This window comes from Corythoichthys intestinalis, chromosome 20, assembly GCF_030265065.1.
Source record: "Corythoichthys intestinalis isolate RoL2023-P3 chromosome 20, ASM3026506v1, whole genome shotgun sequence".
Taxonomy (NCBI): domain Eukaryota; kingdom Metazoa; phylum Chordata; class Actinopteri; order Syngnathiformes; family Syngnathidae; genus Corythoichthys; species Corythoichthys intestinalis.
The window spans coordinates 38147737-38174243 of record NC_080414.1 but is presented as its reverse complement, the minus strand read 5'-3'; the positions used below and the strand labels follow the sequence as shown (position 1 = coordinate 38174243).

General features: G+C 40.1%; 1 protein-coding gene across 3 annotated transcripts in view; it reads left to right on the top strand.

Annotated features, from left to right (window-relative positions):
* Window positions 1-7250: 7250 nt before the first annotated feature.
* LOC130908755 (fibrinogen C domain-containing protein 1-like) overlaps window positions 7251-26507 on the top strand; it is a 38534-nt gene continuing 19277 nt past the window's right edge. Inside the window, exons 1-6 of one of the 3 annotated variants that reach the window (XM_057824522.1) lie at window positions 7251-7377; window positions 9502-9580; window positions 11896-12020; window positions 22272-22617; window positions 23693-23810; window positions 23886-24022. In XM_057824522.1, the coding sequence (XP_057680505.1) occupies window positions 9503-9580; window positions 11896-12020; window positions 22272-22617; window positions 23693-23810; window positions 23886-24022 (804 nt within the window). In that variant the 5' untranslated portion in view covers window positions 7251-7377; window position 9502. Of the gene's footprint in view, window positions 7378-9501; window positions 9581-11895; window positions 12021-22271; window positions 22618-23692; window positions 24023-26507 lie in introns of all 3 variants that reach the window. The other 2 variants (XM_057824520.1, XM_057824521.1) reach the window with 2 other exon arrangements.

Below are 26507 nucleotides of genomic sequence, written 5' to 3'. Positions count from 1 at the left end.
AAATTGGAAGGGACGAACTGACGAGATGTTGCTAATGAATGACACGCTGAAGTCGAGAGAAGTCCGGCAGCGGGATTTGTGACGTCACAGCACTGCGACGTCAACAACCATGGCGAACAATCAGTTAAAATAATTTTACAAATTTTATTAAAACGAAAACATTAAGAGGGATTTAATGTCAAATTATTATAACTCATACTAAGATGTATCTTTTAAGAATTACTTGTCTTAAAACTAGAGGATCACTTTAAACATCTCAAGGAGCACTGTGCAAGCCATCATATTGAAATGGAAGGAGCATCAGACCACTGCAAATCTACCAAGACCCGGCCGTCCTTCCAAACCTTCTTCTCAAACAAGGAGAAAACTGATCAGAGATGCAGCCAAGAAGCCCATGATCACTCTGGATGAACTGCAGAGATCTACAGCTGAGGTGGGAGAGTCTGTCCATAGGACAACAATCAGTCGTACACTGCCTTTATGGAAGAGTGGCAAGAAGAAAGCCATTTCTCAAAGATATCCATAAAAAGTCTCGTTTAAAGTTTGCCACAAGTCACCTGGGAGACACACCAAACATGTGGAAGAAGGTGCTCTGGTCAGATGAAACCAAAATTGAACTTTTTGGCCACAATGCAAAACGATATGTTTGGCGTAAAAGCAACACAGCTCATCACCCTGAACACATCATCCCCACTGTCAAACATGGTGGTGGCAGCATCATGGTTTGGGCCTGCTTTTCTTCAGCAGGGACAGGGAAGATGGTTAAAATTGACGGGAAGATGGATGCAGCCAAATACAGGAACATTCTGGAAGAAAACCTGTTGGTATCTGCACAAGACCTGAGACTGGGACGGAGATTTATCTTCCAACAGGACAATGATCCAAAACATAAAGCCAAATCTACAATGGAATGGTTCAAAAATAAACGTATCCAGGTGTTAGAATGGCCAAGTCAAAGTCCAGACCTGAATCCAATCGAGAATCTGTGGAAAGAGCTGAAGACTGCTGTTCACAAACACTCTCCATCCAACCTCACTGAGCTCGAGCTGTTTTACAAGGAAGAATGGGCAAGAATGTCAGTCTCTCGATGTGCAAAACTGATAGAAACATACCCCAAGCGACTTGCAGCTGTAATTGGAGCAAAAGGTGGTGCTACAAAGTATTAACGCAAGGGGGCCGAATAATATTGCACGCCCCACTTTTCAGTTTTTTATTTGTTAGTAAAGTTTAAATTATCCAATAAATTTTGTTCCACTTCACGATTGTGTCCCACTTGTTGTTGATTCTTGACAAAAAATTAAAATTTTATATCTTTATGTTTGAAGCCTGAAATGTGGCGAAAGTTTGCAAGGTTCAAGGGGGCCGAATACTTTTGCAAGGCACTGTATATGCACGAAGTGTTGGGAGTAACGCCGTTATAAATAACGCCGTTACGTAACGGCGTTATTTTTTCACTAACGGGGTAATCTAACTAATTACTTTTTCCGCCGTTACAACGCCGTTACCGTTACTGACGGTCAAAAGCGGTGCGTTACTTACTCTGAATAAATTGAAGAAACTACCAGCCGTGTCGAGTCGACTCTGCTCTGTTGATTTGTCATCCAAGACTTGGGGTGCGTTCAGGTTCGAGAATAGCGCACGTACTTCTGACTCCAAGCTGTTTGTCCCTGCTCATTCAATTAGACAATGCTTTCCAAAGTTTGGTAACGTTTCTGTGTTTGCTACACCTGATGCTAGCCTCGTTCCCATCTCCCACTGTCAGCCAGCAATAATTCTGCTTCCATCTTGAGGACGGCAGACGCTTTGAAGGTGACGTGAATTGTCGGGAAACGAGCCTACCTGAATGCAGCCCCTCGAGAGATGCGGTGGAAGTGATTGTGATTGGCTGAGGGTTAGAATCATGTGTTGTGGTAAGCCAATCAGAGCCGGTGATTTCACAAGCAAACCGGAACCGCGCGTGCGGCAAACACACACACGCAAAACAGATGCACAGGGTCGGGATGGCAGAGCATTCAGAAGAAAAATTGTCCTTTAAGAGGTGGAGATATAGACACTATTTCAAGTTTGTCGAAATTAAAGGAAAGAACCTGCATGTAATGTGTAATTTATGTCCCGGGGCAAAGCTTTTGTCGACATCTGTGGTAAGCAATTCAAATCTGCTGAAGCACTTAACAAGTTAACTACCTGTCTGTTCTTCTCTATTCCACTGACTCGAATACTGCTCAGAAAATTTCAAATTCTTTGACATACAACAAGTTCTTTTTAAAGTAACGGAATTAGTTACTTTCCCTGGTAACTAGTTACTCTTACTATAGAGTAATTCAGTTACTAACTCAGTTACTTTTTGGAAGAAGTAGTGAGTAATGTAACTAATTACTTTTTTAAAGTAACCTGCCCAACACTGTATGCACGGCAAAAACCTATCTCCTTAAAACTGAAAAAAAAAGAAAAACTTAACCCTTCAATGCCTGCAATATGAAGCAATTGTCAGAGAATCACAAAATTTGAAAAACAAGGTCTTAATGAAACTTTTTTTTTCAAATTTGTAAAAAGAAAAGTCAAAATGAATATGAGTAATAAGCGCTCTGATATCTATAACCCTTGCTAAATTATGTTTCTATTTCTCATGGAACCTGCAGATGCATATGTTGACTTGCATCCATCATTTTTTTTGTTTTCAAAAAGAAATGTCAAAATTCTGAATTCGTCTCGAAATCATGAAATTTTAGGTGTGATACATTTGGCAATAAAGGTTTAAATTCCCTTGTTTTCAGTGTACATCTACTAGAAATCATTGGAATTATCTGCCAGTGCTTCAAGTAAATTTTACGCAGATTTCTTGAAATAAGGAAAGTACCTTGCTGAAAATAAGACAGACTAAGCAAAAGCTTCTACTGTATATTTAATCTTTAAAAAACTTGTTTGTTAGAAATGTTCTTCATTCAAAAATAGATATTGTATTTGGCAGCATTTTTTCCATGATTTGGTGAAAAATGACCGACTTTTAGATTTTTGGGCTTAATAAGAACAAATGGTAATATTTACTATAAGTAACTGGAAGAATCTGACACATTAATCAATTAACTAGCCTTTAAAACTCAAAACAAGATGAAGAAAATTATTCGACTAGATTTAAGAAAAATTATCAGAAGAATTTGCAGTGTGAAGTTAGTATAAGTCAATACAGATTTATTTTTCATTAATCATTTGGCCTATCAATTAATTAGGTTCTTATTGGTGGGAAATGTAGCCCTGACTGCCGTTCACCCAGTCTGTTTGGTCACATTAATGTTCCGTCCCCAGCAAAAAGTGTAAATGCAGGTGATGCTGTTATATCGTCCTTACCAATATTGAGACCAAACCTACGCCCTTGAGGCCAATGTACTTGGATTCCACTGAGGCATATGTAAATTGATGCCATTGACGGCCATGTAAGCCGATTCTATGGATGCCAACGTACTTGGATTCCATTGACACATATGTAAGCCAATACCACTGTCGGCCATTTACGTCAAAATTTCAACAGGAACTGACCTTGTATCGACAGGAAGTGGCCTGATAGGTCTGTATCTACCAAAGCCCCAGTGTAATTTCTGGAGAAATTGCTGTTCGTAGTTATAATTATAACTAGAGATGTCCCGATCGATTGGCATCCCGATCGATCGGATCCGATCACGTCATTTTCAAAGTATCGGAATCGGCAAAAAAATATCGGACATGCCTTTTTGTAATATATAATCAGGGGTGCACATAAGTGGTCCGCATGCGCGCATGCGTACTGGACGTAGACAAACGCGCTGGCCCTCAACGGCTTCCATACGCTTTTGCGTACCGATGGCTGACCGCTGTATTTGCGGCGGACACGAGAAAATAACTTCTCAAAATGTCGAAGAGGCAGGCCACACAGAGTAATTACTTCCGTGTTCCCCCACCCCCGTCAAAAGACAGACAGACGACAGAGACGTCACCGGAGCTACCGAAAAAAAGGACTTTTGCTGAAAAGTGGCTACAGGAGGTACCATGGCTAGAAGCAAATGATGCTCGCACGGAAATGCAGTACAAAATGTGCCGTGAGAATCCCAATGTCGCCGATAAGAGCAGCGCATTTTATGTAGGGTCAAAGAATTTCAGCCATCCAAACTTTGAAAAGCACGAAAAAAAAACAGAGAGCATATGCCAATTAAGCAAACTATCGATGTCAAACAGGACCCCACTCGCCCTATGGTCATGTGGCGGAATAGGGCGGAATAAAGGTAATGAACAGCGACATGCACTAACAAACGTGTTTTTGCTCGCATTTTACAAAGCTAAACATGCACGTTCGATGAGGTCTTATGAGGAGGACATCCCACTTTTAAAAAGGCTTGGAGTTAATGTGGGAGCCGCGTAATGCCCTTTATTTTGAATTGGTGCTTTTATGTTTATTTCTTTACATTTCACTTCAAAGTAATGGCAAATTTGTTGTGCCAGTTGATGTTAATCAAGCATTAATTGTTAATATAATTAATTAAAGTTAATTGGCTCTAAGTAAAGCTTGTCATAAATTTATCGCATCAGGCGGGTTGGCTCTCAAGCTCAATGAGGACCAAGTCACATCTCCAGGTCCTCCTCTGAGAACCTGGGCAAAAAAATTATGTGCACCCCTATATATAAGGTATATTATATATAATATATTTAATATATTTAACATTACAGACATAATATGTTACACTCATCCAGAGTCTTTAGTTTAGGCTTAAGGTAGGGTTATCAAATTTATCCCGTTAACGGCGGTAATTAATTGTTTTAAAAATTTATCACGTTAAAATATTTAACGCATGCGCTGCACGACCCACTCACGCATTGTCGCGTTCAATCTGTAATGGCGCCGTTTTACCTATATATAGAGCTAAAAGGCAGCGTAAAATGAGTAGAGTGAATTTTGGCAGCCTTTGGAGCCTTTTTTTAATTGGCTAAAGCCTTACAATCCCTCTCCCTATGATTAGAAATATCATGGGAAGCAATGTGGGGAAGAAAGGTAGTAATTGATCTTTTTCTTAACACCCTATTTCCCAACGCAGAGAAGATATATCAATTGGTACCACTACGCACAGTCATGGTTGCACTTCCCATCATGCATTTGGGCAGAACAGTTAAATGGCTACAGTATCATTTACTGAAAGCTCAACAAATACACTAGATGGCAATATTTAGTCACAATATACAAAGTCACATTTATCCTTTAAGAATTACATGTCTTTCTATCCGTGGATCCCTCTCACAGAAAGAATGTTAATAATGTAAATGCCATCTTGAGGATTTATTGTCATAATAATCAAATACAGTACTTATGTACTGTATGTTGAATGTATATATTCGTCCGAGTTTTATTCATTTTTTTCTTAATGCATTGCCAAAATGCATATGATCGGGAAAAATTATCGGGAAGGATTGGAATTGAATCAGGAGCAAAAAAAAGCAATCGGATCGGGAAATATCCCGAATGGCAGATACTCAAACTAAAACGATCGGGATCGGATCGGGAGCAAAAAAACATGATCGGAACAACCCTAATTATAACATTATAATAATTTTACTCAAAACTAAATTAGGTACATATCTGAGTGATATACTGGACTGTCTCAGGAAATTAGAATACACAATATTCTAATTTTTTGAATTTAAATTAGAATATTGTGTATTCTAATTTCCTGAGACAGTCCTGTATATATACACAGGACTGTCTCAAAAAATTAGAATATTGTGTATTCTAATTTCCTGAGACAGTCCAGTAAGCACATGGAAAAACAAAATTATCAACAATATATTTTAACATCCTCTGTTTAGCTGATTTGACACAGTGGGAATCTCCGTGTCCTTAAGCCCGAAACCCACAGGGTCCGCTGCGTGACGGTCAGCTCCTTTCTGAACGACGCAACAAATACGTTTGTATTGTAGTCAATACGAGGTGGGCCACATGATCCGCTCAGCTCCGATCAGGATGCGCTTGAGTCCGCCTCTCCGATCTGTCAAAACTAAAATACGCATGAGGTATATTTTCTGGTCCGTCAACCTGCGGCCAGATCAAGCCCTGCTGTTCAACACACACCAGGGGCGCTGCCAGGGATTTTGGGCCCAATGAAAAGATATCACTTTGGGCCCCACCACCAGTGCTGGGACACACACACACATTTAGAGTATCAACTACGTAATTTCCTGCATTCTGGTGAATCTTTACACACTAATTTGTGCATTTTCTGCATTAATTTAAGATGAAAATATATTTTTGTAAACATACAGTGTATAGAGTGTATATCTATAAGAAATATACTGAAGGCCATCTTTTACAATCTAAATATATTTTTACTAGAAATATTCTCAAAGCAAATACCATAATGAATGACTTAGAATAAATGTTTTGTTTAAACTACGTAACTATACTACAGTATACATTACAATATACGTTTTAGTATGAGGAGCTTGCTAAGGGTTTGCCTGCTGTACTTATTAAATGTAAGCTAAAAACACTAACTACAAACACTAGCTAGCAAACAATTACAGTATTTCATTATGTAGCCCTTAGCCCCATCTGGAAACTCGCGATCTCCACTATAGGCTACAGCTCCGAAGCGAGGTCCCTTGTTAACAAACTAAATTCAATTGAGGACAAACGAAATTCAATGAATTCTTGACAAACTGGATTCAAGCCGAATTTAAAAAAGAAAATTTCCACACCAACTTTCAACACCTGTAGGATACCAAAAAATGCCGTCATAATTTGGAATTCATGTTTTTGAATAGGTGAATGTCGCTCATTGAGGCCGGGAAAATCCCGTATTTCTCACGGAGTGAACTGGCACCTCGCTTCGGAACAATGACTTCAGGGTAAAACAAACCTAATCTACAATTAAAAGTATTAAAGTTGTTATTTAAATTGATATTTATTTAAAAATCTGTAAAATATACAATACACTACAACCATGGAATAAACCTTACCCAAATTATTTGAGTATATTATTGTTGACGCATTTAGGGAATATTTACTCAGTAAAAATAGCTAAACATTACACTATTAAACTGAGTGTAAATTGTTACCTCAATTTTGTTTAGTAAATTCTATAGGTTGTTTTTTACACTGTATATATACATACTATTATATTACACATGCACCAACATAAACTTGCACATGCAAGTGCGTGACACTTTGCTCTTGTTAATCTTGTATGTAATGTGACAGCTTGCGGGCTAATCTAAGGAGATTGTCTACAGAGCGACACATTCTGGCTCACTCTCTAGGCGTCTGTCAGTGGCCATGACAACATCCACCTTTTTTCAGGGGACCGACAGGCGCTCCTAGTGATTGTTTTTGCAGGCGGGGGTCATCTGAAAGGCTGACAGGTGAGTCACTCCGTCACGCGTATTACATTCACCCCCCCCTGTAATTGTGGGTAGTGCTGCAAAGCTCCCCACAAAAAATATTGCTTTTTTTCCCCCCGTCCACTCATTCGGTGCACTGCACAGCACGCAAGCTGTGACCAACTGACACCGTTCTGATGTCCAAATGAAGAACCACATAGCGCAGGCCGTATTTGGATTTCACCCTTAAACTTGACGCTTGCGGCAGAAACATTGTTTTTCTGCCAAAAAAAACCGTTGCATTCATTTCCATTGGCAAAAACAAGTGATTCAAATTTAAAGTCCATCTAATCCTAGATTTTTGATCCGCTGAACATCATTTACACATTAAAAAAATTCAGGAAATCTGGGCGTGCAAAAAGTGCATACAGTTTTGGCCCGAAAATGTCAGGTTCCACCTAAATTTTACCTTTATGGCCCAATTCATTCCCAATAGAGAAAAAATGGCCCCATATCAACAGGAAGTGCCCCGAAAAAAAGCCCCAAAATCTACAGGAAGTGACAAATGAACAAGAGGTGACGCATAAATGCCATATAATCTATGCAAAAATGACCCAAAAATATTCTGGAAAAAAAACACTTAAAAATACGAAAAAAATATTCAAAATTCACAAACGACCCACCAAACAACCACAAAAAAAAATCACTAGTAATCAAAAAACCATGGAATCATAAAACCATGGAAAACTTATTACTAATTTTAAAGGGCACTCATTGGGTGCCATTGACAGCACTAGAGGTCCAATCCATTTGTCCAAATGGATTGATAAGGAAGTAAGTCGAAATATCCTCAAATTAACATGCAGTGGCCATAGAATTTATTGTCATCTCGCAAGATGTGGGAAGTGGAAACCTCCAGAAGGCTTTTCTCAGTGCTCCCGATCAGACACGTGCATGAAGGGGAGGGGCGGAGGATGCTTGAGCACCTGCCCCTACATGCCCAAAGTGCCCCTTTTGACTGGCTATTTTTTTGTGTGTGTTCTTATGTGTGTGCTGGCCCACTGTGCAGGCACGCCACCGAGTACTTTACTTAAACACCGAAACCACCTTTAAAAAAGCCGTCTGGGTGCCACTTAGCCGTCATTAAAAAAAACTTTGCTGATGGGCGCTCAGTGACCATCTGATGTGGTTTGCTCTCAGATGAACAACAAGTCGAGGAAGGAAGTTTTGATGTAGAGGTTGAAAGAAGAAAAGAGACAAAGACTGACTGAGTCACAGCCAGAAAGTGTTGATGACAGTGTTGATTTCTATTCACTATTCCCCCCTCCCAATTAAAGTCTGTCATAGTAACAGCCAATGATACTTTAAAGCTGGTTAAAATAGAAGTTATGGTGTTGTAAAGTATCCTAAAAACTTGTTCATGTGCCCCTTTTGATCTATGAGCACCTTCCCCTCCATCGGTCTCTGCACAGCCCTGCTCCTGATAATAGTGGGCATGAAAGAAGAAGAAGAAGGCAGGTATTTGCATATTTGCACAGCGTCTGTTGAGGTCACAATTTTATCAGCAAGCTCTATTAGCTTGGAAATGCAGCATAAAGAATTACAAATTTGGAACAATACAAATATTACTATTCTCCGATGGCCACGAGGTGTCAGGCAAAATGCAAAGTCCAAACACTTTGCAAATAGAAAAAAGCACGAACCCCAATTGCAAACGCTTTGCTAAAGAAAATAGCATGAATACAAGCAGGCTCAACACGACTCCCACTGGCTAAAGCACGACTACAAGTTGCCAAAGCACGAAACCCAATTGCCCCAACCTTTAGTGTTGAGTATGTACTGTATATGTATTTTTTTGTTTGTTTTATAAATGTGACAGTTGAAGTGCCTTATAATTCCAAATAATTCTGCAACATTTAATACAGTGTGTACAATGTCCCTCGCTTATTTTTGTTAGTTTTTTATGTGTGAATGTTTTTGTTTCTTTTTTTTTTTTTTTAAAGTTGAGGGATTTTACTTCCAAACGCGATTGCAATCCAAAAAAAAACAAAACAAAAAAAAAACACTTCAACTAAAGGCACGCTTTCATTTTGACCCATCTTATGTTCAAAACTGTTCAAAATATTGGAAACTGAGTGCCTCTTTAAATTTTGGCTGCACTTTCAGTATGATGCTGAACGACAGTTGGACGGCGATGAACAACAGCAGCTCGGAGCTCGGCGGCAAAACAAGAAACACACGCAAGGTACGGCCAAAAAAATAAAACAACGTCCTTCTTCTTGACCAGTGTTATCAGACTGGGCAGGTTTCGTTCATTCGCCCCTCCCAGTTAAAATGGATTGGACGTCTAGCTATGTCAATGTCACATGCATAAGAGATCATTTTAGGGCTCTTCCGTTTGATATTACGTGCAGTTCTTCTCGGTAAAATTACAGATACAGGCGCAAAAAAATTACTTAAAGTACAAGTATCTCAGAAAAAAATGTACTCAAGTAAAATTACAAAAATACTTGCCTTAAAATTGACCTTAAAAGTAAAAAGTAAAAGTATTTTCTCCCTATGCAAAAATAATATACTTCTACACATATATACAGTACATACAGTGGGACTGTATAGGCCTACTGCATACATACATACCTGTACATACATACATAGATACATACATACATACAAGGATCTGAGTCAATATTCAAAGAAAGAACCAGAAAATTAATTGACTACTCAGTTTTATTTAAAACTGTGCAGAATCAAAAAACAAACAATAAAATTGACTGCACTGTAAACAAAAGCTTAACATGCTCAAAAACTCCAAAACTTTGTTTAATCGCCGATTGCAAGCAACTACCAGGTGCATACCGCCACCTACTGTACAAGAGTGTGGTGTTCTTATTGGTCAATATCTGGTTCACCTGCCTAATCTTGCTTGTACTCGTGTTTTTTTTTTTTTTTGTGCTCAGTTACAGTTTTGTTGCACAGGGCTTATCGATTGCGTTGGAGGCATGAAAACGAAACAATCAATTCACAATGAGTAAAAAAAAAAAAAAAAAAGTAACCTGTACTGCAGGCGACAATTTGAAAAGTAGTGGAGTAAAAAGTACAGATACCTCCTGTAAAAGTAAAAAGTACCACTTCATATTTGTACTCAAGTAAAGTACAGATGCACAAAAATGTACTTAAGTCCAGCAACAAAGTGCATTCCAGTACTACTTCCTGTACATTTGGATCGTTTTCTGTTAATTTTAGGGCATTTCTGGACTCCTTCCTGTTAATTGGTTCCTTCCTGTCGATTTTGAGGCATTTTTGGGCCGTTTCCTGTTCATCCGTCACTTCCTGTTGTTTGGGGGCATTTCCAGGTTACTTCTTGTTGATTTCGGGTCACTTCCTGTACATTTGTGGGCACTCCAGGGTCATTTCCTATACATTTTGGATCATTTTCTGTTAATTTGGGGGCTTTTCCGGGCAGCTTCCTGTTCATTGGTACTTCCTATTGGTTCTCGGTTACTTACAGGTCACTTCCTGTTGACTTTGGGACTTTCCCTTAAATTTTGGTACATTCTGGGATCGCTTGCTTTTGTATAATTTTCTGTTGATTTTTGGGCTTTTATGGGCAGCTTCCTATTAATTGGTACTTCCTGTTGGTTGTAGTGTACTTACAGGTCACTTTATGTTGACTTTGGGTCCCTCCCGTAAATTTTGGCATATTCTGGGGTCACCACTCATTGGCTGCCATTGACAGCACTAGGCATCCAATACATTTTGACTGGGCTAGTGAAGTCACTCATGCACTCAATCCTATAAATCACAAGCTATTACTGAGCCAATGTCAAACATAAAAGAATGTGATTGTATATGAGCCAATGTCAAACATAAAAGAATGTGATTCTATACGTTAAGTATGAATAAGCAACAACATGTCTTTCAGGCAGAGACATATGGAGGTAGATTTGTGTCTTCATTATTCAATCAAAAAAAAAGTTGCTTCAATCAAAATATTTATTTTCATTCAAAGAAAAAGTCACTTCAATTAAAAAAAATGTGTTTGAATGCAAAAATAAATTTGAAACTTAAAAAAATGCGAATTTCTGAGTCTCAAATAATTTTTCACATTCAAAAACTTTTTTTCTACGATTGAATTTTTAAAATTTTTGATTGAAGTGATTTTTTTTTGAAAATATATATTTTTTTGTTTGAAGCAACACATTTTTTTGATTGAATAATAAAGACACAAATGTCCTAGCCAAAAGGTGGTCCAAATGCAAAACTATATTACCTCAATCAAAAAAGTTGTTTCAATCAAAAAAAACTTGACTTAAATTAAAAAAAAAAAAAATTAAATCAAAGAAAAATAGGTTCCAAATACATTTTTTTGAGTTTGAAATTTATTTTTGCATTCAAACACATTTTTTTGGGTTGAAGCAACTTTTTTTGATTGAATAATAAGACATAAATCAACCTCCATAGAGATACCCCGCAGACCCCACGTTTGACACCGCTGTACATATTTTAATTAAAAAAAAAAGAAGACATATATACAATGTAAAATTACTCAAACGTCTGCAGTTTTGCGTCCAGAAATGCTGCAGCTTTCTTTTATGGGCGGTCCTGGTGGTCGCCGTGGTCGCGGTCGTCACGGCAACGGTCGTCATCCTCTACGTCAACAACTATCCGCTGCCCTTCGTCAACAGGTACGTGAACACGTCCATCAGCAATTTGTCACCTGAAGGCAAGCTGTAGCTTTTCCTTCGTTCGGTAACATCAGAGGGGAACATCGCCACTCATTGCCTTGGAGTGGCGTTACGAGTGGCATTCACTTCCATTTCACCCAAAACGTTTAAAAATACAGAACCATTCTGATGTTTTTCACCAGTTGTTTTTTCTGCCTGTCAATCACCCAAGGCGCTTTTGCTATCTGTCACTCCTCCCTCGAGTCTTTATCCGTGTACTGTCTCATGAGCCGTGGTGCAAAAAAGGGAACTGCACTTAATACTCACTGCAATATAGGCCAATCTCAATGCTGAATGTGGACTTAATGATCCTCTGGGCGAAACGCTTAGAAGGCCCTCTACCAGTCAGAGTGAAGGAGGATCACACTGGCTTTATTAAGGGCCGTAATTCATACCATCACATTTGAAGATCGCTAAATAATATTTAATCGTCTTAACGGCATTAAATGAACAGTCTTGTGATTTCCCTGGATGCGGAAAAGGCCTTCGACTGTGTTGAATAGTCTTGTTTTTTTTTTAACTTGATTGGTGCGGTATGGGAGATGACTTTGTTTGATGGGTGAAGTTATATATGGAACTAAGGCTGCAACAACGTATTGATTAAAATCTATTAATAAATTAGTTATTAACAAATTTTATAATCGATTTCTGCCGGCAGCTATAAGCAGTTCCGTTTGGGTCCTTGTTGGTGTCTAATGTGATGCTGCGCGTGCACCAGTGATTAAAGCAACACAGTGAGAGAGAGAGTTCACTGCTACACTCAGGTTTAGTTGCTGAATGAATATTTATGTGAGAGTTAGATTGTCTTGAGTCGGGTGTGTTGTTAGATCCAGTCTGTCTCTGTCAGAGGTGAGTCAACGAAGCCAATTGTTTTGTTTGTATTCTTTGCTGATAAGACGTTACTACTTAGCACAGAGTTAGCGATTATGCTAATCAGTGTCTTAAAGTGATCCTCTACCTTAAATACATGTAGGATCGATTAAACCACAATTGCTCTCTTGTTCTAAAATATGTTGTTAGAAACACATAAAATGTTAAATCAATGGCAATATTTTATAATATTTACTACATATTTGACCGTTAGTAGGCGCCATGGTTTGCGGGCTCATAGTGATGACGTCATTGGGATCTTTCCAAATGTGTAGCGTGTTCAACAATTGCTTATTGCTGCCTAAACCCGCGAGGTAAAATGCCACGATGTGCTGCTTTTGGATGCAATTTCCAGTCAAATGGAAACAAGGGGAGTGAAGTGAGTGGTCAAGGTGGAATTATTATTTTTAGTGAATAAATGTGCATAAGTGGAAGCTTCTCCCCCTTTTTGGTCCCTGTATGCACGTATCCTACCCACCACGCGTTACAACTGGCGCCCAAACATTTTTCCTGGATCCTCAGTCAAGTAAGGGATCCGTCTATTTTCCGACGTTCCCACCGCGTCTGCAATATTGGTTTCGGATCTGTCTATTTTTTTTATTCGTCGGTCCCACAGCAGCTTTTCGGATCAGTCTATTTTGTGGAATCGATGGCCTGATCGCGGCTGCAACATTGCCATGGGATCGGTCTAATTCCTGGATCTTCGAGTAAGTAAAAAACACGGATTTGGATTACTATTGCTATCTTTTTTGTTGAATATTCTTCGTGGGAGTTTTCCCCAAATCATACCAAATAATCAAAGCACTATGGCACGCTACAGTGACGACAATGACTCTGACATGGACCTTACAACAATGTTGGGAGTTCGTCAGGGAACGCGTGTTTGCGTACTGCTGAGCTCCCGCATGAAGAGTGGTCAAGGTGGAAATATTATTTTTTGTGAATGTGCATCCAGACTGAGGATCCAGGAAAAATGTTTGGGCGCCAGTTGTAACGCGTGGTGGGTAGGATACGTGCATACAGGGACCAAAAAGGGGGAGAAGCTTCTCCCCTTTTTTGGTACTTTTATACACATATCCTACCTACCACGCGTTACAATGTACAAGACATGGATTACACAAGGTGTTTTCTTTGGCCTGTACTGTATGTAAAGCACACGACAGCTCTGAATGCTAACAATCTACATAATTATTTTGGGATAAGTTTGAAAACGCAATATGCTTACCTTGAATATCTGCTAATAAAACCGGAGTTCCCAGCAGCATACACTCTCGCTCCCAACCGGAGTTCCCCACAGCATACGCTCTGTCGCTCTGTTGTTATTGAGACTTTTGCCCAACTTTTGTCTTATCAGGTATTTGCTGCACACATTTTTCCCTGACGCTCATCTTTTGAACGACCGACAGTGCTCTCCTGCTCCTCACTTTTCAGATCTGGTTCAAATAGGAAGGGTAGAACCGACGACATGTTGGGAAAGCTAATGAGTGACACGCTGGAATTTCAGCAACGGGCCCGGTGACGTCACACACTGCGACGTAACAAGAATAGCGACCTATCACTTAAAATAATTTTACAAACTTTATTACAGTGGGGAGAACAAGTATTTGATACACTGCCAATTTTGCTGGTTTTCCCACTGGCAAAGCATGTAGAGGTCTGTAATTTGTATCATAAGTTCTTTTCAACTGTGAGGGACGGAATGTAATACAAAAAAACAGAAAATCACGTTGTATGATTGTTAAATAATAAATTTGCATTTAATTGCACGAAATAAGTATTTGATACATCACAAAAATCGAACTTAATATTTGGTACAGAAACCTTTGTTTGCTATTACAGATACCAAACGTTTCCTGTAGTCCTTGACAAGGTTTGCACACACTGCAGCAGGGATTTTGGCCCACTCCTCCATGCAGATCTTCTCCAGAGCCTTCAGGTTTCGGGGCTGCTGCCGGGCAACACGGACTTTCAGCTCCCTCCATAGATTTTCTATCGGGTTCAGATCTGGTGACTGGCTAGGCCACTCCAGGACCTCAAGATGATTCTTACGGAGCCACTCTTTAGTTGCCTTGGCTTTGTGCTTTGGGTCATTGTCATGCTGGAAGACCCAGCCACGACCCATCTTCAGGGCTCTCACTGAAGGAAGGAGGTTGTCAGCCAAGATCTGGCGATACATAGCCCCATCCATCCTCCACTCAATACGGTGCAGTCGTCCTGTACCCTTGGCAGAGAAGCAGCCCCAAAAAAGTATGTTTCCTCCTCCATGTTTCACGGTTGGGATGGTGTTCTTGGGGTTGTACTCATCCTTCTTTTTCCTCCAAACACGACGAGCCAAGTTTAGACCAAAAAGTTCAATTTTGGTCTCATCCGACCACATGACCTTCTCCCATTGCTCCTCTGGATCATCCAGATGGTCAGTGGCAAACTTCAGACGTGTCTGGACATGCACTGGCTTCAGCAGCGGGACCTTGCGTGCGTTGTAAGATTTTAATCCATGACGGCGTAATGTGTTTCCGATGGTTTTCTTCGAGACTGTGGTTCCAGCTCTCTTCAGGTCATTGACCAGGTCCTGCCGTGTAGTTCTGGGCTGATCCCTCACCTTCCTCATGATCAGTGATGCCCCACGAGGTGAGATCTTGCATGGAGCCCCAGAACGAGGCAGATTGACTTTCAACTTGAACTTCTTCCATTTTCTAATAATCGCTCCAACAGTTGTTACCTTCTCACCAAGCTGCTTGCTTATTTTCCTGTAGCCCATCCCAGCCTTGTGCAGGTCTATTATTTTACCCCTGATGTCCTTACACAGCTCTTTGGTCTTGGCCATTGTGGAGAGGTTGGAGTTTGTTTGTTTGAGCATGTGAACAGGTGTCTTTTATACAGGTAACAAGTTCAAACAGGAGCAGTTACTTCCGGTAATGAGTGGAGAACAGCAGGGGTTCTTAAAAAAGAACTAAGAGCCGAAATATTTCCTAGTTGGTAATGTATCAAATACTTATTTCATGCAGTTAAATACAAATTCATTATTTAAAAATTATACACTGTGATTTTCTGTATTTTTGTATTAGATTCTGTCCCTCACAGTTGAAGAGAACATGATACAAATTACAGACCTCTACATGGCTTGCAAGTGGGAAAACCAGCAAAATCGGCAGTGTATCAAATACTTGTTCTCCCCACTGTAAAACAAAAACATTAAGAGGGGTTTTAATATCAAATTATTATAAACTTACTAACATTTATCTCTTAAGAATGGCTTGTCTTAAAAATAGAGGATCCCTTTAAGTGTCCGTTTGTATTGTGTTTTGGAGAAGTATATTAGCACTTGAGTTGTTGTTAGATACTAAATTTGTCTTTTTAGAAAGAAACCACACCCTCGCTTTTTGTTGACGTAACTGCTGCATGAATTCCGATTTAGGAGACTTCACAGTTCAGACCGCAGCCACACTCTGGAAAATTGCGTCCCTGATCAGATTTTAATGACATAAGAAAGTGACCTAGATCGGATTTGAAATGGACCGCTTTTATGCAACTTCTCCAGTTAAGACCTTTAAGTAAATGCCTCACTCGAGTCGGAAAAACACGAAAAAAATAGATTCGTGCATGAGACCTGCGGTCTGAAACTAGCCTTAGTGTTGATATCAGGTCCTTTTGCGTGTATTTGGGGTCATTTTTGGATCACTTCCTGTTGATATTGGATCACTTCCTGTTGATTTGTAAAGTCATTAGTTACTTTTTCAGAAAAGTAACTATAACTATTTACTTTACAAAAGTAACTTGAACAGCACTGAACATACAGTGAGGAAAATATGTATTTGAACACCCTGCGATTTTGCTAGTTCTGCTACTCAGAAATGATGGGCGGGTTTGAAATTCTCATGGTAGGTGCTTGTCCACTGTGGGAGACAATAAAAAAAAAAATCTAGAAATCACAGTGTATGGTTTTTTAACAATTTATTTGTATTATACTGCAGCAAATAAGTATTTGAACACTTGAGAAAAGCAATGTTAATATTTAGTAGAACGTTTGCTGTAACTTTTCACCAGGTTTGCACAGACTGCAGCAGGGATTTTGCACCACTGCTCCTCACTGATCTTCGCTAGATCAGTGTTTTTCAACCGGTGTGCCGCGGCACACTAGTGTGCTGTGAGAGATCGTCAGGTGTGCCACGAGAAATTATCTAATGTCGCATTTATAAATATAAATATTGTAATGGCCGTAACTGTGCGGGCCCTTGAAGGGGCCATCAGACTGCAGAGTAGTGATGGGATTTTCGGCTCTTTTCGGTGATCCGGTTCATTTGGATCGGCTCAGTGAAAAGAGCCGACTCGTTTTGGCTCTCAAACGGCTCTTTTAACTTTAGCTTTTCTTTTAAATATTTATGACAAATTTAGCATATATTTTGATAAATGACTTGGTGAACTAAATACTGCACTCTACTGACTGCAAATAGCAACAATTATCAAGCAAACAAAAGGGTTTTTTACTTATTTTATTGAACATTAAAAAAGCTCCAAAAAATAAACAAGCAACAAGATTAAACTTCAGCCAACAACAATCAAACATGCTGCATCATAACAAAAATTGTGAGTAGTAACTGCAACAGCAGCGAACAAAACAAACATAAGCTACTCCTTGCTTTATTTTAAATTTGCATTCAAGAAATCTAAATACTTCAACTTGGACGGGCTGATCCAGCTCCTTCTCTCAGTAATTATTTGTCCAGTCTTTTAGCTAAATCCAGATATTTTTTTTCTAATGGAACCTGCAGATGCATGTGTTGACTTGCATCCTTCATTTAAAAAAAAAAAAAAATTCAAATTTCTAAATTAGAGTCTCAAATTAATGAAATTCTAAGTGTATCAAATATGATACATTAGGCTATAAGGGGTTAAGTTTGCAGACACGGCATTCAGCCCTATTGTCATGTGACTTTAACCAATTAAAATGTCTCCAAATGTTACTGCGTTTTCTGCTCATCTTGAAGGCCTACAAACCGTGTTCGTGTCGTCCTTTCCTTTCTATAGATAGATAGATAGATAGATAGATATTAGGGCTGTCAAACAATTAAAAATTTTAATCGAGTTAATTACAGCTTAAAAATTAATTAATCGTAATTAATCGCAATTAATCGCAATTCAAGCCATCTCTAAAATATGCCATATTTTTCTGTAAATTATTGTTGGAATGGAAAGATAAGACACACGACGGATATATACATGCAACATACTGTACATAAGTACTGTATTTGTTTATTGTAACAATAAATCCACAAATGGCATTACATTCTTTCTTGTTAAAGTGATCCACGGATAGAAAGACTTGTAGTTCTTAAACGATAAATGTTATAGTTACAAGTTATAGTAATTTTATATTAAAACCCCTCTTCATGTTTTCGTTTTAATAAAATTTGTAAAATTTTCAATCATGAGTTAATATAATAATAATAATAAAAATAACAATAATAAAAATAGAGTGACCAAAGTCTAAGTTTTACGTGTATTTTGCATAGCTATTTTGATATGGAATGCCAGTTCATTTTGCATTGTTGTGAAACTATGTCAGAATAGGGCCTCATTACTATAGACTGAAGTGCTTTTCTTTTTGTGAACATTATTTTTTTGGGGAGAGATAGGAATATTATTTTTGTTGTGCTTTCACTAAACGATACTTACAGTGAGGAGAACAAGTATTTGATACACTGTATGTCTGTTGTGAAGGAGTTGCCAATAAACGGCGCAGTCCTAAGAACGCCTGTGTCCACTCGCCTTTACTGTATTACATATATCTGTACATATCTTACCCAAAATACAACAAGAGACACATAATTACCACTAAAAGTAAGAAAACTTACCGAAATATGTGTGGAGCACAAATAGCAATCTGCATTGCATTGTGAATACAGCATAAACGTCTCACAACTACTAGTTCTCCCACGTTTAGAAGAAATAACATGAGTATGGAACGGCGCTGCCCCCAAGCGGCCGGTGGCATTCTCTTCACTCTTAATGTCCATAAACGGCCTCATTGTAATCTGTTTGAGGCAATATGCGAGATGGTAATTCACCCAAGCGCCAGCAGAGGGCGGCAAAACTCCATAACAACAAGTAAGCGTTTCACTGCACTGTCATTTAAATCTGTCTGAGCGGGACATCTGCGTTAATTGCGTCAAATATTTTAACGTGATTAATTTAAAAAATTAATTAACGCCCGTTAACGCAATAACTTTGACAGCCCTAATATATATATACATATATATATATATATACATATATATATATATATGCGGCACGGTGGCTGAGTGGTTAGCACGTCTGCCTCACAGTTCTGAGATCAAGGGTTCAATCCCGGGCTTCGGCCTTCCTGTGTGGAGTTTGCATGTTCTCCCCGTGCCTGCGTGGGTTTCCTCCGGGAACTCCGGTTTCCTCCCACATCCCAAAAACATGCATGGTAGGCTGATTGAACACTCTAAATTGTCCATAGGTGTGAGTGTGTGCGTGAATGGTTGTGTGTCTCCTTGTGCCCTGCGATTGGCTGGCAACCAATTCAGGGTGTCCCCTGCCTACTGCCCGAAGTTAGCTGGGATAGGCTCCAGCACCTCCGCGACCCTCGTGAGGAATAAGTGGCATGGAAAATGAATGAATGAATGAATATATATATATATATACACATACACACATACATACATACATATACATATACATATACATATATATATATATATATATATATATATATATATATACACACACACACACATATATATACAGAGAGAGAGAGAGAAAGAAGGGAAAATAACCGAGACGGCTCTGTAGGCTACACCGGCTCTCATCGTTCACTTCAAAGAGCCGGCTCTTTGTACCGGCTCGTTCGCGACCGACACATCACTACTGCAGAGTGGTGACGTAGCAGGAAGCAAGCAAGGAGGGAGGGAGAACGGCGTGAGAGCGCAGTTAGCGGTGGCATGTTGCGGATGCCGCTGTTATTTTGTTTACTATTTTACATTGTTGCCACAATAAAGTGGGAAAGTCATCACCGACTCCTCCCCTTTCTATTTCTCCATTCGGGGCTACTACAATATTTTTTTTCCGTCGTCGGGCGGAGTTGCAGTTGGAAGGTAGGAAGGAGTAGGTAGAAAGTTCTCGGTCGTGTGCAGATGAGCGCAGCATTGATCCTGTCGCGTTCAAAAACTGCTCGGATTTCTAGCCATCAACGATCTTGCTGTGCCAGTGTGGACCCCAGCACGTCTACTGCACATTATTTGGTTAGACTCGTCATGTGTCGATATACTCGAAAGTGTCCTTTCTATTTTATCCATATGTAACGACCTTCAATCCTCCCCGAGTTTTATTCCAACACATTGTCAAGGACAGCAAAATGGCTGAAGGCTAGAAATCCGAGCAGCTCTCCTAAACGTCATCTCCAAACTAAACACCCGTCACTTCAAAACTACTCGATGGACTATTTTGTTCGCCATCGTGAACACACAGAGAAACAGGCAACTTTTTTGATAAAAACTACGAAGGTAAATGCGAAAGCCCTCAATGCCTCTTTGCTAAATCCAAAAAATCCCACACCGTGACAGAGACATTAATACTACCTGCCTGCAAAGCCATTGTCTGCGAGATGCTCGACCCTGATGTGGTTAAAGACATTGCTCAAGTGCCCCTGTTTGATAATTCTGAGCTTTTTCAAGCCTAACTGCTATTAAAAAAAAAAAAAACATAAATAAAAACAGTGAAAGACTGAGAGCTGTTGAAGAATAAGGATATCGACTTTGTGTCCATCTAAACAGGCTCAAGTTTCACACTGAGTAAGTATACATACTGAGAAATTATTTTATAATTAAATATATTGCACAGAAAATAATTTTGGAACATTTTTGGATTGTGGTGTGCCGCGAGATTTTTTCCAATGTAAAAACGTGCCGTGAGTCAAAAAAGGTTGGAAAAACACTGCTCTAAATCAATCAGGTTTCTGGGCTGTCACTGAGAACACAGAGTTTGAGCTTCCTCTAAAGATTTTCTATTGGGTTTAGGTCTGGACACTGGCTAGGCCCCTTAAGAACCTTCATCTGCATTTTACGAAGCCACTCCTTGGTTATTCTGGCTGTCTGCTTCGGACCATTGTCATGCTGGAAGACTAGTCCCAACCCATTTTCTATGCTCTCACTAAAGGAAGGAGGCTACACGGCCCTGGTCATCCTCTCCTTAATACTGTGCAGTCGTCTGGTCCCATATGCAGAAAAATAGCCCAAAGCATAATGCTACCACCCCCATGCTTCACAGTAGGGATAGTGTTCTTTGGATGGTGCTCATCACTCTTCTTCCTCCAAACAATATGAGTGGAATAAAGAACGAGAAGTTCCATTTTGATCTCATATGACCACATGACTCCTCTGTATCATCCAAATGGTCATTGGCACTTAGAACTTAGAATGGGCCTGGACATGTGTTGGTTTAAGCAGGGAAACCTTCCGTGCCATGCATGATTTTAAACCATGACGTCTTAGTGTATTACCAACAGTAACCTTGGAAATTGTGGTCCCAGCTCCTTTCAGGTCATTGACCAGCTCCACCTGTGTAGTTCTTGGTTGATTCCTCACCTTTCTTAGGATCATTGAGACCCTGCGAGAAAATTCTTGCATGGAGCCCTAGTCCGAGGGAGATTCTTCCATCATCTAATAATTGCTCCAACGGTGGATCTTATATCACCAAGCTGCTTGCCAATTGCCCCGTAACCCTGTTCAGCAGTCCAGCCTTGTAGAGGTCTACAAATCTGTTTCTGGAGTCTTTGGACAGTTCTTTGGTCTTGCCCATGTTAGGAATTGGAGTTTTCCTGATTGTATGGGGTGGACAGCTGTTTACATGCAGGTAACCGCCTCAAACAGGTCAAAAAGTCAGACTCAAAAAGTCAAACTCCACTCCACTTATTCATTGGACTTTTTAAAGGTGGCCAACAGGTCTTTGAGGCCCACAATTCTAGCTAATAGACAGGTGTTCAAATACTTATTTGCAGCAGTGTAATACAAATAAATTGTTAAAAAATCATACACTGTGATTTCTGGATTTTTTTTCTTTAGATTGTCTCTCACAGTGGACAAGCACCTATCATGAAAATTTCAAACCTGCCTATCATTTCTAAGTGGGAGAACTTGCAAAATCGCAGGGTGTTCAAATACTTATTATCCTCAATGTAGGCAAATGTTTCAGAAAACCACTCTGAATGTTTGTTTAGCCACCAAGTGACACGATTAAAAGCTAAACAAAAAAGTTAAATTTACAAGTGCCCCGCCCCCCGCCTTAAAATGTAGGACAAGATCGATTTAGAATTTTTTTTTTCAGAGCGTCCCGGACATCTCCTGTCATCTCCACCAATCCCAAAGAGTCAGGTGCCTTGGTGACGGTGTCGCAGGCGGGTGAAGGCGACGGCATCAGCATCTTCCTTGACCCCAACTGTCCGGACCCCACTTTCCACCTTGAGCGCTGGGAGGCACTTCAGAGCTCGCTGGCGCGAGCGCTGAGCTCGCACAACAGCGAAGACCGGCAGGAAATGGCCCATGTGCGCGCGCTGACCGAGGACGCCGCGGCAGGACACCTCCGACGTGAGACGCATGCCCTCAAGAACGGACAAGCTGTTCTGGAACAGAGACTGGAACACCTAAAGAACCAACAGAACCGAATTGCTCAGGTGAAAGACATTTTTCATTTTTAAACTAACGAGAAGATACACTTCCTATTCATTTTGGGCCGTTTACGAGTCACCTCCTGTTGATTTTTTTCACTTTGTGCATGTTCATTTTGGGTCACTTTCTGTCATATTTCAGCCACTTCCTTTTAATTTCGGGGCATTTTTAGGTCACTTCCAATTGATTTCAGGTCACTTTCTGTTGGTTTTGGGGCATATTTGATTATTTTGAGGCATTCCGGGGTGACTTCCTCTACAACTTGGGTCACTTCCTGTCAATTTATGTTCACTTGTTGTTAACCCATTGGCGGCGCTAGACATCCAATGCATTTTGACCGGAAGGGACGGGTGACAATTTTTCAGGTTACTTCCTGTTGATATAGGTTCATTTTTTGAATGAATCAGACCGTTGGAAATAAATAGAGGACTTTTTGCCAGATTTTGGTGGGGCTGTACATTTTGGCAAAAAGTGTATACAAGTTTTGTGCACCACAATTTTTTGAAGGGTTGATGAAGCGGCCGAAAAGAGCTTCCTCCGCAGTCTCTCCCTTAGAGATAGGGTGAGAAGCTCGGTCATCTGGAAGGGACTCGGGGTCGAGCCGCTACTCCTCTGCATTGAGAGGAGCCAGCGGGCATCTGGTTCGGATGCCTCCTGGACGCCTCCCCGGAGAGGTTTACGGGCATGTCCCACCGGCGGGAGGCCAAGGGACTACCCAGGACACACTGGAGAGACTATGTCTCTTGGCTGGCCTGGGAACGCCTTGGGATCCCGCCGGAGGAGCTGGTTGAAGTGGCTAGGGAGAGGGAAGTCTGGGTTTCCCCTTTAAGGCTGTTGCCCCCGCGACCCGACCCCGGAGCAAGCGGAAGATGGATGGATGGATGGATGGATGGATGGATGGATGGATGGATGGATGGATGGATGGATGGATGGATGGATGGATGGATGGATGGATGGATGGATGGATAAATTATGAAGGGGATGACAAATGTCAGACGAGACACATTTTAAAAATCTGAACATTTCAATGTTTTTACCATTGAAAATGAATAGGAAATGGATCTGAAATTTTATGCGCAGGTGTTGTCCGACGAGCACGCAGTGGTCCTCAAGCTCAGCTCGGCGTTGACCGATTCCTTGTCCGGCCTTCGGAGGGACACCGAAAGCCTCGGCAGACTGCACCTAGACAAACGCAAAGGTAGAGCCATTGCGGAAGCAAACAACGTTAGCAATAGCGACCGTCGTCGACCAACTGTTTACGGAATCCCTCCAGCTCCAGTGCCGAGAGACTGCAGCGAGGTCCTGTCAGGGGGAAATTCCCGAGACGGCGTCTACTCCATCTTTCCTGTCCACGAGCCCGCCGGCTTCATGGTTTATTGCGACATGAGCACCGACGCAGGGGGATGGACCGTACGTACTTGCGCCGAAATACAACTCTCGGTCGGCCGATACTCTGTATCGGCTCGACATGGGGACTTTTTTCAAGAACGGTCGATATGCAGTATAACCGTATACTGTATACTGTTTGGGTGATTATCCATCACCACAAACTAAAAATGTTCTAAAATTGCTTTCTGTACAATATATTTAATTAAAATGTCATTTCTCAGTATTTATACTTACTCAGTGTAACATTTGATTGAATGTGAAACATAATTGAGCAGGTTTTATCTTATCCCTGGTGAAAGTAATTCCGAACGAAACATAGATTTCACTGTATAGCCTTGTCTTTGAGCTGTCTTGTGTGTTCATTGTTCTAGTGATGATCTTACCCCTAGGCCAGTGTTACAAAAGGAAAGGCAGAAGAAAAAAATGGACTTCTAATGAATGCAATTTCATTATAATATTATTAAAGTAATAATTATTAATAAATACATATACAGGGAGTCCCTGGGTTTTGAACGAGTTCCGTTCCTACACTGGCGACGTAACCCAAATTTCCACATAAATCGTAACTAACCCTTTAAATACCCCCTAAATTTCTAAATAATTATCCAAAAACATATATTATACGTCATGGTACTGTCCTAGACAGCGAGCTGAGCTCCGAAATTATGATGTCAGAGGTCCGTGTGCTTTGCTGACTTTATTCAGCTGCTCATGACATCAACACTTACAGAATGAAAATAAAATAAAAATCAAATTAAATCCATTTCATCTTCAATAACATCAATTCAAATTTGTGTTTATTACTCACTGCTGATAAAGCAATAACAATCCACACAAACGATTAGCATGTATCAGTTCAGTTAGCGTCCGTACATCATCGAAAATAATCACATAAACTCACCCCAAGTCAAGGGCGTAGGTTTGGTCCCAACATTGGTAGGGACGATATAACGGCATAACCTGCATGTACACTTTTTGCTGGGGACGGAACATTCATAATGATCAATGGAAAATAAATCTGTATTGATTTATACTAACTTTAATGTGTATAGGTTCAGCCTACCATGTTATATTCCAACCTTTGTTTTCTAAAACTACAAAAGAAACATTTTGAAAACTTCCAGAAAAAACGTCCAGATTTTAAGAGTAAATTTAAATTGCATTATTTGAACATAAATTCAATTATATTAACATACAAAATAAATAGAAACTTGTTAATCATCTCTTAGGGATAAAAAAAAATAAATAAATAAACATTTGTCTTAAGACCAGGGGTCGCGTTAACCGAATATTTTCCGTTGTTGACCGGTTTTTGAAAACGGTGACGGAAAAAAACTGAAGTCCATCCGTCATTTTGACAGGTTGCAATTCACACCCCAGACCACAGGGTGGCGAGTGAGCATATTAATGGCGTACCGCAAGCAACACGTCACTTCCGCTCATTAATATTCATGGCATTAGCTACTGTTGCTAAGCTGGGACAAAGCTAGGACAAGCCACCGTTTGTCCCTAATAGGAAATGAATGGAAATCGATGTACGAAGGAGATGCTTACAGCGCTAAACCTACCAATTCTCTCCGAAAATGATGTGCCTGGTGCCAGATTCACTGGCACTGTGGAAGAACATAAAAATGTTCAGTTAAAGAGATGGCTTTAGTGTCGAAGGCTGAAAAAGACGAAAAAAACGAGCCGACCTAAGCATAGCTTTAGCTTTTTTTTTTTATCGACGCGACTGACAATGACATTCTCCGGTTTCAACAAGCTATCCTTTACCATCAGCCCTGTCTTTCTTATATATCCTCTGGTAGTCCTACGTCTCTTACCGTTCTTGGGGGTAATTTAGTTAGCTTTGTGTAGCGATTGCAAATGCTACTCAGTGACAGCCAACGAACACTTTTAATTTTTTCATTGATAGCACATCTTAATCCTATAATTTATTTACACTTCCCCCTTACTAAAGTTGTTTTTTTATATATGTATAACAGAAACGGTAACAGTGGCAGTCAGATACCATTGTAATTTTTTTCAGGTCATTCATTGTCAGACAGAAGCAGTACGGCACAACGTTACGCTAAAAAAATAAAGTAAGAATATAAAAATGGCTTACCTCTTTGTCCTCTGAAAGACCATGCCAACCCAACATAATGTTTACTGCATATGAAACGTGAATGGATTCGCCGAGCTGGTGTTAAAGTCCGTGCAAGTTGATTTGGTTTTCACATTTTTTCCTCCCGAGTTTTTGGTTTCCGGGAACGTATGAAGAAAACATCCTTCATGGTCGTAATGTCTAGAGTCGTTTCTACAAGTTCCAAAAAAGCAATGCGTGATCGTCATGTTCGTTTTTGAAAGATTACCGGCGAAAAGTAGCACTTTTTACGTTGGGTCTATGCGAGGGCGGGTCTATAATGTCCCACTTCAGCTTTACTTCCGCTTTACGATGCGACGTCATGGTCTAAAAATAGCCTGCGTGCGATACGCCATTAGCTATTGTCTCTCTTGATGCATG